General features: G+C 48.8%; 1 protein-coding gene across 2 annotated transcripts in view; it reads left to right on the forward strand.

Moving 5' to 3' along the window:
• IL17RD (interleukin 17 receptor D) overlaps positions 1–13,675 on the forward strand; it is a 78,256-nt gene extending 64,581 nt beyond the window's left edge. The window contains exons 9-13 of one of the 2 annotated variants that reach the window (XM_064274346.1): positions 89–143; positions 1,043–1,153; positions 2,463–2,626; positions 5,225–6,149; positions 6,991–13,675. In XM_064274346.1, the coding sequence (XP_064130416.1) occupies positions 89–143; positions 1,043–1,153; positions 2,463–2,626; positions 5,225–6,149; positions 6,991–7,103 (1,368 nt within the window). In that variant the 3' untranslated portion in view covers positions 7,104–13,675. Of the gene's footprint in view, positions 1–88; positions 144–1,042; positions 1,154–2,441; positions 2,627–5,224; positions 6,150–6,990 lie in introns of both variants that reach the window. The other variant, XM_064274345.1, reaches the window with a different exon arrangement.
• Positions 13,676–14,823: the final 1,148 nt, after the last annotated feature.

Raw genomic sequence — 14,823 nt, forward strand, 5'->3', positions numbered from 1 at the left:
CACCGTTTTTATCCACTTGCCTAGTCGGCACAGCTTGTTCAGGTGCTATCAGTTTAAAAGAAGGATTCACGCGTTCTCTATTTTGCAGCTGGTGGACGACACCAACGCCACAAGAAAAGTGATGCATTACGCCTTAAAGCCAGGTAAGAATTTTCTTGGTTTGAAATTTTGGCTCTGGACCTCAGTAGACCAAGGTGTCCAATAATTTCATACTTCATGGTTTAACCCTTTCCTGGTTTGTGGGAAACTGCTGTACTGGTGACAGTGTGCTGCCACCAGGCCGGGCCCTTTATGACTGAAGCCAGAGAAGTGGGTGTGTGCTACACATTACTGTTTGTACAGGGCATTGTATGAGGCGTCGGAATTTCTGGTAGGAAAAATAGAAATTTTGAAAAATTTTTTTGTTACACATACGTACCAACAGACCCTGGTGGGAACTCTGGGATATAATTAGTGATACTTCATATGTACCACTGAACACTTAGGGGAGGCTTGTGGGAGGGGGCAAGAAAAAAAATCCATACTACCTACCAAAAATTCAGGAGCACTCATGGTAGCAAGAAAAACTTCAAAGCAGAAAATAATTGGGTCACGAAAGGGTTAAAAAAACAAACAAACCAAAAAACCCCACAAAACTCAGCTTCTCTCTCTTTTTAAATGATGTCCCTTCAAATCTGACTTTGTTTCCACCCTGGTGTCTCTGCCTGGAAGATCAAAGCCCTTGCGGTGGTGAGTCACAGGAACTAAATAAATAGTCGATTGTCCTCAGAAGAAAAGTGGGAGGCGAGGTCCCCTCAGGCAGGATTCTCACTCCAGGTATTTACTAGAGCAGCTTAGAGACTCTCACTGTTGAATTGTTTTCAGTAACCCTTTAAAAATGAACAGTTGAATCCTTTTATAAACAGAACAGTCCTAGAGAAAGGTGGTTGAGTGGTCCTGGAACCTGTTACACGGCTTATGCTTTAAAAGAAAAAAAAGCACAATTTCTCTTTGAACCTGTTACGCTGCCTAAGTTGACAAGGCTGGCTTTGAAACCCCGCAGCGCACTCCCCGTGGGCCGGGCCCATCAGAGCCGTTGCTATCACCGTGCCCCTGGTCGTCATTTCTGCATTCGCCACACTCTTCACCGTGATGTGTCGCAAGAAGCAACAAGGTATCTCTTTGTGTGGCTTGTCCCCCCCAAGGGGTGGGCTGGGGTCCCTGCCAACAGAGAGGGAGTCTGGGAGGGTTGCTTCCCCTGCCGGCTGAGGCGTGCCCAGGGTACCGGTGGGTGTCCGGGAAGCCACGTAGTCCGCCTGTTAGTTCCCTGGTTAGTGCAGCCAACAGAAGTTGAGTAGGAACAGAACATAAAATTTCCCAGAATCAGATTATTTGGCTTTTCACCTCAGGAGCCACTAAAAGAACAGGTATAATTCTTTTCTCACATTCAGTAAAACTGTCAAATTCAGCAAAAAATAATAAATTACAGGGCATGAAGGAAGTCCAGAGTATGAGTAGGCGTCCCTGGGTGGTACAGACGGTTACGTTGTTGGCTGCTAACTGAAAGGTTGGAGGTTTGAGTCCAGCCTGTGCCCTGTGCCTTGGAAGAAAGGCCTGGTGACTTATTTCTGAAAAGTCAGTCACTGAAAACCTGTGGAGCACAGTTCTCTGACACACATGGGGTTGCCGTGAGTCATAATCGAGTCAACAGCAACTGGTTTAAAGTGATAGGGCATAGCTGTGTTCCTGGGTGTGTACAAATGGTTAAGCCTTCAACTGCTAGCCAAAAGGTTGGTGGTTTGAGCCCACCCAGAGGCTCCTCAGAGGAAAGGCCTGGAGATCTGCTTCCAAAAGGTCACACAGCCTTGAAAACCCCATGGAGTAGTTCTATTCTGCACGCATGGGGTCGCCATGAGTGGGCATCGACTCAGCAGCATCTAAGAATAACAGTGGAGGTATACATAGAGTTTGATCACGGTACAAGTCAGGTGTCATGAGAGAGCCTCCGGGCGCTGGCAGTGTTCGTCCTGTGATCTGGGTGGCAGTTAAACAGCTATGTATTTATGTAACAGTCCATCGAGTTGTGCTCTTAAGATTTACACACTTTATCCTTCATAAACTGTACCTCAATAAAAAAAAGTTAAAGGTCAGCCTTGCCAGTGCTTAGTAGGTTCTGGTAAGTGAATGTGGCTTCAAGAGCGGGTTCCGTGCACTCTCTGCTGACCTGGGTGGGTCCCTGTGTCGTTCTTGGCTTGTCTAAGGTCAGTTTGAAGAACGATTTTGGGCTGTCTGTCACTCCACTGGAGAAATCCCTGCCCCATTCCCAGCGATGGCCGTGGGGCTGATGGAGTCGGGGAGCTGGGACTGCAGGACTGTCTCCAAGACAGAGTTGCATCCTGAGTCTGGGGAACGGGGCGAAGCATTACTCGTGGGTGTCAACCCTGTCTTCTCTTCCAATTTAGAAAATATATATTCACATTTAGATGAAGAGAGCCCAGAGTCCTCTGCGTATGCCGCAGCACTCCCCAGAGAGAGGCTCCGGCCGCGGCCGAAGGTCTTTCTCTGCTATTCCAGTAAAGACGGCCAGAACCACGTGAATGTTGTCCAGTGCTTCGCGTACTTCCTGCAGGACTTCTGTGGCTGTGAGGTGCGGAATCTAGTCCTTTCTTTTGACCCTGGCCAGGACAACGTGCTGTCCTCTGTCCTTGCCTCTTCTCCCTGCCTCCGGGCCCCCTTGGTGGCACCTGCCCTGGACCAGTGCCATAGCTTCTCAGCTGGGACCAGCCTCGGCGCTCTTCTTTCAGTCTGCCCCACCCGTCACCAGCACTGTCTTCCTGCCACACTCCTGCTCTAAAGGCCTGGGTGGCTAGCAGGAAGTTGTTTAAGCATTAAAACAACCGTGCAGGGTATGGCAAAGTGTGAGCGGTGTGTCAAGGGGCAGCTGTTGGGAGCACGCCCTCTGAGAGTGACCACTGGTGAGCACATTCTGGACAGAAGCCCCATTGGGGTGGGTCAAAGAGACAGGAAGTAAGGAAGTAAGTTTGGACAATTTTCGGGGGAGTTTTCCTAAGAAGGGGAATGTTTCCATGGGGCTGCCACTGTAGGGGATCTTGGGGTCCCTGGGGGAATGTTTAATGAAGGCTCTGTGTGGTCGTTTGACCATTGACTGGTACGAGGCAGTGGAAAAGAACACACCAGTGCCGTAGGAAAGAGGACGGTGGCTGGAGAGAGATTCTCCAGGAGGCAGGAGGTGGACTCCCAGAAAACGGGAACGTGCCAAGTGCTCAAACTGTTAGCTCTGGTTTCTCAGGCATTCTCTTGAGTTCAGCTGTTATCATGTAGCTTCTCTGTAATGTCATAGAATTAATTTTTAGGGTTAAATCAGCTCTTATGGAAAGCACACTGTCTTTCTTAGAAATGCAGGAATTGTGTAATAACTGTAATTGGAAGTTACTCCTGCTTTGAAACTGTGCTGGTATATTTCCTAGAACCTCTCCACGTGGTGCGGCTGCCCCCTAGTGTCAGGAAAGAAAGTCTGTACAAGACTGGCCAGGTTTCCCCTGAAAGAAACAGTGAGGTTGGCCGCTCAGCGCGTGCTGAGAAGCAGCTGCAGACTCTAGCCTGTGGTCTCATGGTCTTCAGATGTCACACACAACCCAGTTCGCTGTGCTTTGTAAGTAATTATCCTCAGGGGAAAAAACTTTTCCAAATATGAAAGACTTCCTGTAGGAAAATTGGAAGTGATAGAAAAAGCTGACAAGTAAACACGTGCCTTGTTCTTAATCCCTACCTGGAGAAAGAGGAAGCTTTCAAACAGTTTGGTTTCTTTCCTTCCAGCCTTCTTTGGGTTAGATGAGACCCATACATTCATTAGTGCATTTGGGGCTCACTGGAGTATTCTTATATTTGTTTCTCTGTGTCTTCACATCATAATTCCCTACACTATGAGCAGTTCTATATAAACTACAGTTTTAATAGCCACACAACCCATAGTATCGATTCACTGTAATTGAGTTAACTCAGTGTTAAATATTCTCAGTAGATAAATTTTACCCCATTTATCATGATTTTCCAAGAAGAGATGCCTGAAAATGGAATTGCTGGGTCAAAGATAGGAATATTAAAAAAAAAAAAATGCTCAATATGTTCACATTTAACATTTAACTTGTATAATGTCAGCGAGAATTAAGGAAAGAGTGGACAATTACGGTTATTTTCAGCAACCGGGTGGATTCTGGGGGCTTTATTCCCTTTTGCAACATCTTAGAGCAAGAGAGGACAAAGTCTTTCCAGAATTCCCTTCCTCTGTAAGAGACTACGGTGGCTGGCTCCTTCAGAGCCTTTGGAAAGTAGTTTCTGAATTGCAGAAGGAAAGAGGCCAGCATAATCTCCAGGAGATGTTTTCAACAGAATCAGATAAAAGCTGTGAAAGGTGAAGCCTTCTGAGAAAAGTGGCTCGCCTGGTTTTCTTTCCTTTGGCAGTGCCCCCACCCTGCTGCAGCCCACCAGGTCCCCGTTGTTCTGGCTGAAGGTGCAGTGATGTGCAGTATGCCACTGCAGGCCACTGTGAGGCCATGGAGGGAGATGCCCTTCATCCCCGAGGGAAATAACCAGAATGGCCGTGTTACTGCAGTTCACTGCCCTCCTTTCTAGCCGTTGATCCGCTAGTAAACAGCATGGACGCCCTGGCGGGCTGAGAGTGGCAGAATGGTGCTATTTGTGCTTTCACACTCTCTGGACTTAGGATTGTGGGGACCGTGATGTCCATCTTCCAGCGCACTTAGGGGTCACTCACCTCATCTTCTCAGAGCCTCCCAAAAGGGCCATTCTCTCTAGGGTCTGCCCCCTCCCAGCCAGGCAGCCTCCCCCGTCAGACCCACTAACCCTTATTCCTACATTTTCCAACTCTCCACCACCCTGAGTTCCTTGAGGGACACACACTGCATGGCTTAGACAAGTTGCTGAAAGCTCCGTGCTTCCGTCTGTCACTTGTAAGGTGGGGATAGTAATGACCTGGCCTGACACTAAGATGGCCCCGCATGATGGTTGGCAAGCCTTTTCTGGGGGCGTGGTGTATGGCAGTCACCACAGGAGGCAGTGGTGACCGGTGCCCACACATGGCAGTGCTAGTAACGCCAAAGGGGTGGAGAATGGGCCCCTCTTGTAACATTCTCACTTGTGTCGCTCCACTCCTCTTACTGAGCCCACTGTACAGGTAAGACGAGACTCTTTGTTCTCTTCCCAGGTGACTCTGGACCTGTGGGAAGACTTCAGCCTCTGCCGAGAAGGGCAGAGAGAGTGGGTCATCCAGAAGATCCAGGAGGCCCAGTTCACCATCGTGGTCTGTTCCAAAGGCATGAAGTACTTTGTGGACAAGAAGAGTTACAAGCACAAAGGAGGCGGCAGAGGCGCGGGGAAAGGAGAGCTCTTCCTGGTGGCAGTGACGGCCATCGCCGAGAAGCTCCGCCAGGCCAAGCAGAGTGCCGCGGCCCTCAGCAAGTTCATCGCTGTCTACTTTGATTACTCCTGCGAAGGAGACATTCCCAGCGTCCTGGACCTGAGCACCAAGTACAAACTCATGGACAACCTTCCCCAGCTCTGTTTCCATCTGCACTCCCGTGACCACCGCCTCCAGGAGCCGGGGCCGTACCCCAGCCACGTCAGCAGACGGAACTACTTCCGCAGCAAATCGGGCCGGTCCCTTTACGTCGCCATCTGCAACATGCACCAGTTTATCGACGAGGAGCCCGACTGGTTTGAGAAGCAGTTTGTCCCCTTCCACCCTCCCCCGCCCCACCCCCGGGAGCCAGTGCTGGAGAAGTTTGACTCCGGCTTGGTTTTAAACGACGTCGCATGCAAGCCAGGGGCCGAGAGCAGTTTCTGCCTGAAGGCCGGGGTAGCCGCGCTGTCCAGCTCACGGTCAGGGAGTCAGCATCTCGGCCTGGATGAAGACACGGAGGCCCGGACTACCCCCGAGGGCAGCTCCGTCCTGCGGCCTCTGCTGCACAGGGTGAAGGCTGCCAGCCCCTCAGACATGCCGCGGGACTCAGGCATTTATGACTCGTCTGTGCCCTCGTCCGAGCTGTCCTTGCCTTTGATGGAAGGACTCTCGACAGACCAGACAGAAACCTCTTCCCTGACGGAGAGCGTGTCTTCCTCCTCGGGCCTGGGTAAGGTGCAGAGGGGGCTGAGAGGGCCGGTGGGTGCCACAGCCAAATCCACAACGGCAGTTTTCTAATTTTGGTGCAGACTTATTAGGCAGCAAAACCTGACGTGAAGTGGCATGAGTCAGTTGTCTTGATTTATCCCAGCTAATAGAAATACATGTTTGAGCTGCAGAAAAGTTGATGTTCAATTAGGGTGAGCTGCCCAGACCCCGTGAGAGGTGTTATGTAACGTATAGTACGTGTATTGTATCACTTTTCTGAAACTCCAAACACATTGGGCCCCAAGGGTTTTGGATGAGGCTGGTGAACCTGTATCTTTCTTGGGAAAGATCCCTGGATGGCGCAGACGGTTTGCACCCAACTGCTAACCTAAAGGTTGACAGTTCGAACTTACCTGACAGCGCCACAGAAGAAAGCTGGGAGATCTACTTCTGTGAGATTACAGCCAAGAAAACCCTATGAAGCAGTTCTACTCTGCATACGTGGGGTTGCCATGAGTCAGAATTGACTCTACCGCAATAGAGCCACATTGTTGGGACCTGCCATTCTCACCACCTCCTACCCTTTCATTGTCTTAAAGCCACACCTGGGGCTTGTGGGCACCATGCCCCTCCATCATGGCTCAGCACTGAGCCCCAGGAAGGAGGCTCACTGGAGTCGCATAGAAGTCCTTGGCCTCCAGAAAGGTCTCCTCCTACCTCAGCTATGGGCACCAGACCCTGTTAGCATGTTGAGAGATGGGTGGGACGCCTGCCTGACTGTGCCAAGCCTGTAGTCCAGGCACGCGTGCCTGACCCAGTGACGTGCAGTGACCATGTGACTCTGCCCTCTCTCCTTTCCCCAGGTGAGGAGGAGCCTCCTACCCTTCCCTCCAAGCTCCTCACCTCTGAGCCGTGTACAGCAGAACTCATGTGCCGCAGCTACACTGATGAACTCCACGCAGTCGCGCCTTTGTAAGGAATGGAAGCGTCGAAGCATTGCCACTTTAGCTGCCCTTCTCTGGTTGCATGGCCCACTTGGAGCCGAGGTCTTGGACAAGGATATTCTGAGTGAAATTTTGGCCAGTACTTGCTCCTTTTGCCCCCAAATCTCTGCCAGATACCTTGGCAAAGTATTCAGTTCTCTAAACCATGTGGAGCTCTGAGAGACACGTCCGTACATCTGAAAACAGCTGGCCATGTTAGGTCAGTCCTTGGATTTGGGTCTGTTCCGGAGACAGGGAGGAGACATGTAAAGAGAAACAGGAAGATGTTCGCACTGATCCTGCAGACTTCATCTGTCTCAGCAAACTTCGCTAGTTTGCTGCTGGCTCCTTTGATTTGAGATGCTTTGTGGAAAATCACTTGTAGTGTCGTTACAGCTGCAGAAAATTGAGAGCCAGCCCACCTGGGATCTGTGTCACTGCAGACCATGTTCTGTTGGTCCTGATGTGGAACTTACGATGCTGGGGGATTGAGTAAGCTCCAAGTCAGAGGTCGAGGAGGCAGCAGGACATGTAGTCATGTCTTATAAATCAGCTCTTTATATGTTAGGGGCGACATGGGTGGCCGAAGGGCTGGGGGGCCAGGCCATTTGTCCAGCATGGTTGGGTCACCATCTAGAAGGTGCCGTAGCACCTGGAGCCCCCTTCTTGGCCTGAGTTGCCATCATGCGGGGGCCCACCTGTCTGCCAGGTGTCCCTGGGTTCCATCTGCTGCACGGTGTCTCCGATATTGGTGCCCTGAGTTTATTTGTATGTGACTGGTACCCAGCTGGGCCATGTGCCTGGAAGTTGAAGCTCATGCTTCAGTTGGTCTTCTGGCTTGACACTGTGTCCCGTGATGCTAGGGAGCACAGTCCACCACAGCCGTGGAGGTGGTGGCCAGGTACTCTGACCAACGGCTGGTGACTAATGACAAACCTTTTTTTAAAAAGGTAGAAAGTGGGGCCTGTCATGGAGCTGAATGCACTCTTTGATTATCGTCTAAAGAAGCATTACCTGAAATCATTAATATTCTCAAATCTTAAAAGTACTCCCCTCCCCAGTGCAGTGGATCCTGGTTCACTTTGTACCTCTTGTGTGGTCCTCAATGAGATCTATCTCCTGGTTCACTTTGTACTTCTCACGTGCGTCCTCAGTGAGATCTGTCTCTTGTGTTCCGTCCACCAGAAATGGGCATTTAGAGCTTAGGAGGGAAGAAATGTGCTTTAAAAGGAAGGGTGTATGTTCTCTTAGGAAGGATTTCTCTATAGAATTCCTCTTTCCAGAGTGTTAACAGTTGTTCAGATGCGCTTAGTTAGCATGTGTGATGATAAGTCCTCGTCAGCTCTGTGGAATCCCTCTCCCCTGCCCTTTCCGTGCCCTCAAGGGGGGCCTGAGCATCTTTCCCCACCTTTTCCGCAGGTGCTGTTGGAATTCGGCACCCTGTTTTCTCAGCACTCAACACTAGGGCCATTTGCTTTCACTCCTTCATCAGATAGGACCAACATGAAATGGGTGATGCTAAGCGGAGGAGGGGGGTGCTGAGGGCTGGGGGAGGGTTTTCCCTTCCAGGCACATGCTGGGCAGGTGGGGAGGGGAGGTTTGCACGCCTGCTGCCAGGAGGAGGTTTGTGTGTATTTTCGATGCACATGTCATGCTCCCTGTTCTGGAAGGGGAGCTGGCAGCTCCTCAGGAGAAGAACGTGCTCGGCTGTTCTCTGGCATCGAGTTTCCAGCAGCTGCTCCGAGGGAGAGACAAATGGAGCTGCGGGTCGTCTCCCCCCCATAAAACCAGGCATCTCGTTGGAGGAGAGAAGCTCCACATTGTTGCTGTGGAATCCTTGGGCGAGCGTGGCGCTCGCACCACATGGGACTCTCCTGGAGTCTCAGCTTCGCACGCGTTCTGTGGAGGCGACTGGTTTGTCCAAGCTTTGGAACATTTTCAGAGAGATTTCCTGGCGAGGACAAGAAGTGTTGCATGTCCCAAAGGAACCATTAGGCGCCGCTTTTAGGATAGATTTTCAGCCTTGCACGTGAAGGGAGGCGTCTTTGAGAAAGCGGCCCCAGGGACCGCGTGGAGGACAGGGAGGGGGAACATCGAAGTGGGCCCTGTGGGCGTGGGCAGAGAGCTTGGCGAGTGAACTTACTGAGAATGGAAGGGAAAGAGAAAACTTACCATTTCAAAAGGCAGGTGATTTTATAGTTTGGATTTAGGGTCTGGGTACTTATTTTGGAATACTGGTGTTTTTGGTGGTCAGTAAATTGACTTTCTAACCCACACGCCAGGTACTGGAACCACGTGTGAAAGCCTAACTCAGAGAGAGTGGAGAAGCCCACTTCGCTGGTCTTGCCTCATTGCTTTCACCTATTGACCTGCCCGGGATGGGAATGGCTGCCTTGCAGATTAAGGCAAAACATCTGTTTTAAGCAGAGCTGCCTTTTTTGACTCACAAATTGTCCTCGACGGTAGAAATGATAAAAAATAGAATTCAGAAGAAAGTTCTGCCGAATCGCAAGCTTCTAGACACTGGGGGAAACAAGAATTAGAATGTGGGGACGATGTCAGCGAGAGCCCTTGATCCTGAGAACAAGAGACGTGTATGGATAAGTTAGACGGTGTCCTGTGGAAAGGTGACAGGTAAGTCCAGGGTTCCAGGTGGCTGAGGAGCCTGCGGGGAACAGGAGGTACGGAGCAATTGTTCATCTGAATTCCCCAGCGTCCTGCAGAAAGGATTTGGCATCTGACACAATCAGCTATGCCAGGAGAGTGATCAGGGAGGGTAAAGCCCAGGTAAAGATGGGCCCCTCTCACAGAGATTGTCCACAAGGAGGATGGGGACCACCTCGCTGGCCCCACCCACCCTGCCAGGTGCGGAAGGGCCTCTTGAAGGCTGTCTTGGGCCCTAGCAGCACAGTGATCTTCAGAAAAAATCAGGTGCTTGGGCAGGTGACTCAGGCAGTTGACCTAGCCACGTAGCAGTATTTCGTGCCAAAATGAGATGGGGCCATAAAGTCATGAGATGAATTTTCTAAGTTGCCACGTTAGCAATAACTGAAAGTAGTCCCAGATCAGAAGTTGAAAAACATGTCTTTAGCAACAATGACATCAGTGGAATCAATGTGTAATAAATGTGGATATTTAAGTTCATGTATATCAGAAGTTCAGTCTTGTTGCTTCATAGCCGCGAGTGCTTGTTTTTTGTGTTTCAGCCAACTCTGTCTAGTCTCAGGTCCCCTGACTTAAGCACAAACAGGAAGACTGCCCCTCTAAAAATATGGGGTTACATGATTTTCAGAGGTTTCTCTTTTTTGAGTTGAGCATCTTTTTCTTTAAAAGAAAAAAAGGGAGGAAAAAGCTCTTTTATTCCTGAAGAAGAAATTACATCTCTTCTCCCCCTCAAAAGAAAACCCTATGGTCCCCAACCATCTCAACACTAATTTGACCGTCTCGAGGAGAAAGAAATTTTTCTTCATGTCTTTATTGGTGAGAGGTGGATGGACAATGCCAATTTGAGGTTAGTCTGCTCTATTTTTTAATGCTAGTGAAGACTGCAGCTCTTATTTATCAGATGTTGTATCTTCAGGGGAAACCCTGGTGGCGTAGTGGTTAAGTGCTACGGCTACTAGCCAAAGGGTCAGCAGTTCGAATCCTCCAGGCGCTCCTTGGAAACTCTATGGGGCAGTTCTGCTCTGTTCTATAGGGTCGCTATGCGCCGGAATTGACGGTGCTGGATTCCCCCCCGCCCCGGGGGGCACCAGTGTAGCAGCTTAAGGGTAAGGAAAACAGTCCCCGAGATCGTACATGGCAATGACATTCCCCCTCAGTGTCAGAGAGACAATAGGGAATGGTGGGGACTGCAGCAAACTGAAGTGCTCCAGGCCCAACTACAGGGGTAACTATTCCTGCCAGCTGTAGCCATGCTGAATTTTTTCATGAGACATTGAGAATCTGGATTTTTGTATTAAATAACTATGATTTTTAATGTTGGCATCTAAATTAAAAAAAAAATTTTTTTAAACAAATTCAGGCCCAACAGAACACATGGGTGGACCTGATTTGGCCTACTGGCTGCCAGTTTGCAACCTCTGGTTTAGAAGATTTGAAATGCAAGTTATCCCTGGTAATTATAGATATCTGATACCACCGTTAACTGGATTGCTTCTTTCCACCATCGCCCCCCTCAGAAATCTAATGTGGTCCTGAATGCATTTAAAAGGTTTTGATAGCTGAGGGAGCACAAACAGGGAAGACAGAAGCACATGGCAGGAGCCCAAGGAAGTCCTCCAAGGCCGTAAAGCTGAGACAAGGACGCCAGAGAGAGCCTTTCCCTATAGCCGGTACCCTGGATTTGGACTTTTAGCCTCTTAAACTGTGAGAAAATTTCTGTTCTTTAAGGGCAAAAAAAAGTTTTGATAGCTACTTTACAGTTCATGGTGTCTTAAAAGACAAGCCAGTTCATTTCAAAATCAGATTTCTCTTCTCCCGATTTAAAAAATGTAACACATGAAATGATTTCATTCGAAGTCCGCAACCTGAAGGGACCTTATTTATAGCTTTAGCTCCTGGTTTAATCACTTTTTTAAGATGGTGTGCGCTTCTGCGTGTAGGGCTGGGACGTAGTTAGGAAAGCGGGCATTTTGTGGGGACAGTGCAGGGAATCCCTATCGTCCATCAGAGCCAGCCGTTCGTATTATCTTGTTTTACATGATCTGTGAACGGTTTCGGATGTGTGAAACATTACAGGAGAAAAGCTTTAACTGATACTGAGATACCAGCTCAGAGTCCTCATGGGGAGTCAGGCCATCCTTTCTGCATCCACTCCCATCCAGGCTCAGGGTGAAAATAAGCAAAAGGAAGTCTGATGGTAAGCTCTGAGCTTTGGTTCCTATTTCAGAGGATCCTGGCTGGGGGAAAATTTGGGTTACCTGGCACGTTCCCCCTACAGCCAGGGCTGTGGCTGAATTGTTTCATCAGACATATGGCTGTGGATGGGATTCTGAATCTGCCCTACTGATCGGAGATTTCTTTGTATGTCTTCCTTATGGAAATTCAAACCTGCCTTCTTTTGTTCGGCTTGTAGCGAGAAAGACCAGCTGGTCACCTTCCCTGTTTTTGAAAACCACAGTGAGGTCATCCCTGGGTGTTTTTGTTTCAGTGATAAATAATCCCACCTACTTAAGCCATTCTTCATAGCTCTGGTGTTCCAGGGGCTCAACAATTTTTGCTGTTATTCTTCTTCTCAGCTATACACTTAATTTAGTTGTCCACATTGAACCTGGTACTTTATTCATATTGGTGCCTGGTGAATGCCAAACCCAGCGTGGGATTATGGGGAAATTTTTACGTGACTGGCTTGTTACTAGTTTAAAATATAATGGCACTTTTAAAAATGGCACATGGGCTGTATTCATTTTGAGGATTATTTGACTGCCACGTACATGGTTCCTCCTGCCCTGGGGGATGGTCTTCTGTCATATCTTGTGGGGTTTTTTTGTTTTTTTCCTCCTTCCTGACATCAAACACTTAGCGCATATTCCTAATGTTTTCTATGTCATTCCTAAGCAGGTTTAAGATACTTTCCAAGACTAGCTCTTACCTTCCGAGTGGCAACTACTCCTCCCCAGTTTTGGATTCTGTTTTTACGTATCTATAGACGTCACCTAGAGTACATGACTCGCGATATTAAACGGTTCAGACCTCAGTTTAACCACGGGCAGCAGCTGTGAAGTGCTTCGTCTGCGTCGCAGTTGCTGTTGGAGGGTCAATCTGCAAACATATTTGAATCTACCAGTGAGGACCTCTTGGGGATTTTTGCTAGTTACCTTCTCTCCTTCTTGCCGCAATTCAGCTGGGACCATAAACACCTCAAAGACCTTTTCCAAGGCCTAAAGGTCCGTAGCCTCAAGTCTCAGTTGGCCGGGAACTGTGCCTTGCACCATCAGAAGTCTGACAAAAGCAAACCATTGCAACTGCAAATCTGACGTTTACATCAAATAAGATTTCAGTTGAAAAGATTCAAGGAGGCGATCTTTTGTTTGTATACGATATAGGCAAAGTTGGCTGCTCCCAACGTTAGACAGAAACTATCGCTGGGTTACACTGATGTGTATGTGTGTTGTGGAAGTTCTTTCTCTCAAGAAGAAAAAATGTAGTGAGTAAGGACAGCAGCAAAATCTTTTTGTAAAAACCAAATGTGTTCATTTAGCGAGTAGGTAACTTCTAGTTTTACTGTTAATAAAAAAGAAAAAAAAAGGGATTTTTTACTGCAGAGGCACTGTATTCCCAAGTTCTGGGGGGAGCAGAAGCCCCTGGAGCACAGAGGTGGTTATTACTGTTGCCCTTGTTTCATCTTGAAGTTTGTTTGCTCTCGGGGATTTGTTGGAATAGTGAGCCTCACAGACGGTAGCAGTGTGCTGTATTTTTATGTTGAAAGCGTTAATGACTTACTTGATTTTGTACATAATTCTGTAAATACGTGACAGTAGCTCACAGCTGACATTTTCAAAATGTTCTTTTTGTACCTTATGGTTTCCACATCAAATAAAACGTTTTGTTCTAAGATTGCGCTGGCTTGTTACTTTAGAGCATCTCTCTGGATCCTGCATAGCTGGGCCCTAGCACGGTGTTCTGAGGACTCTGCCTAAGAGGAAGTCATGTTCAAGGGGAGGGGAGGTGGCCGGGGCTTCCTGCAGTTCAGAGAAGAGCGCCCTGCCTCAACCGTCCACACCATCAACCTCATCCTACAGCGGGGGCCGTGTCTGGAGCCCTCCCTGTGGCGACAGGGATACTTAGGTCAAGGAAAAATTTGACTCTCAGGACAAGTGGACTTTCTTTTCAGAAAATTGAAAAGGGCCACTGAAATTTGGCAGCCACAGATTTCTGTCTTTTAGACAGAAAAGGTGCATGCTTATTCTTCCAGTAGACCCTTAGCTCTCACCTCCTGTGTTCCCGTGCCCAGTGAGTTAACTTCTTGGTGCCCGTCAAATTAGGGGTCAGTTCTCGGCTCTGCCACTGTAACTGTGATCCTGGCACCGTGCAGTTCTGGTCCTGAGTTTTTCCTCTGTAGATATGACTGGTGGTCTTTCTTCGCAGAGTGGTTGAGCATGAAGCAGTGTGATGAATGTAAGGTGCTTACAGTACAATACCTGGCACATAAAGCCAGTTGTTGTCAAGTCGACTCCGACTCATGGCCACCCCATGTCTGTCACAGCAGAACTATATGCTCCCTGGGGTTCTCAATGGCTGATTTTTCAGAAGAAGATTGCCGGGCCTGTCTTGCCAGGTGCCTTTCGAAGGACTAGAACCTCCAACCTTTCGGTGAGAAGCTGAGTGCATTAGCCGTCAGTGCCACCCAGGGGCACTACCCAGCACATGTCGTGTGCTGCTGAGTCGATTCTGATTCATAGGGACCCTATAGGACAGAGTAGAACTGCCCCATAGGGCTTCCAAGACTATAGTCTTGACAGAAGCAGATCCACCTGACATGTGATGTCCAGTAAATCAGCTGTATCAGAAAGGGACAATATTAAGAAAGAGCAAGGACACAGAATTCAAGCCTTTTGCCCATTGCCCCGAAAGGATATTATGGAAATTTTGTGGCTTGGGAGCATCCTAGAAGAAAAAATGAGGTTTTCCTGTAACTTGTTTCTTTTCTCTCCCCTGGTGTACCCCCTTTCCCCAGTCCTGCGGCCTGCCCTCCTCAGAGCGCAAGAAAAG

Source organism: Loxodonta africana, chromosome 22, assembly GCF_030014295.1.
Source record: "Loxodonta africana isolate mLoxAfr1 chromosome 22, mLoxAfr1.hap2, whole genome shotgun sequence".
Classification (NCBI taxonomy): domain Eukaryota; kingdom Metazoa; phylum Chordata; class Mammalia; order Proboscidea; family Elephantidae; genus Loxodonta; species Loxodonta africana.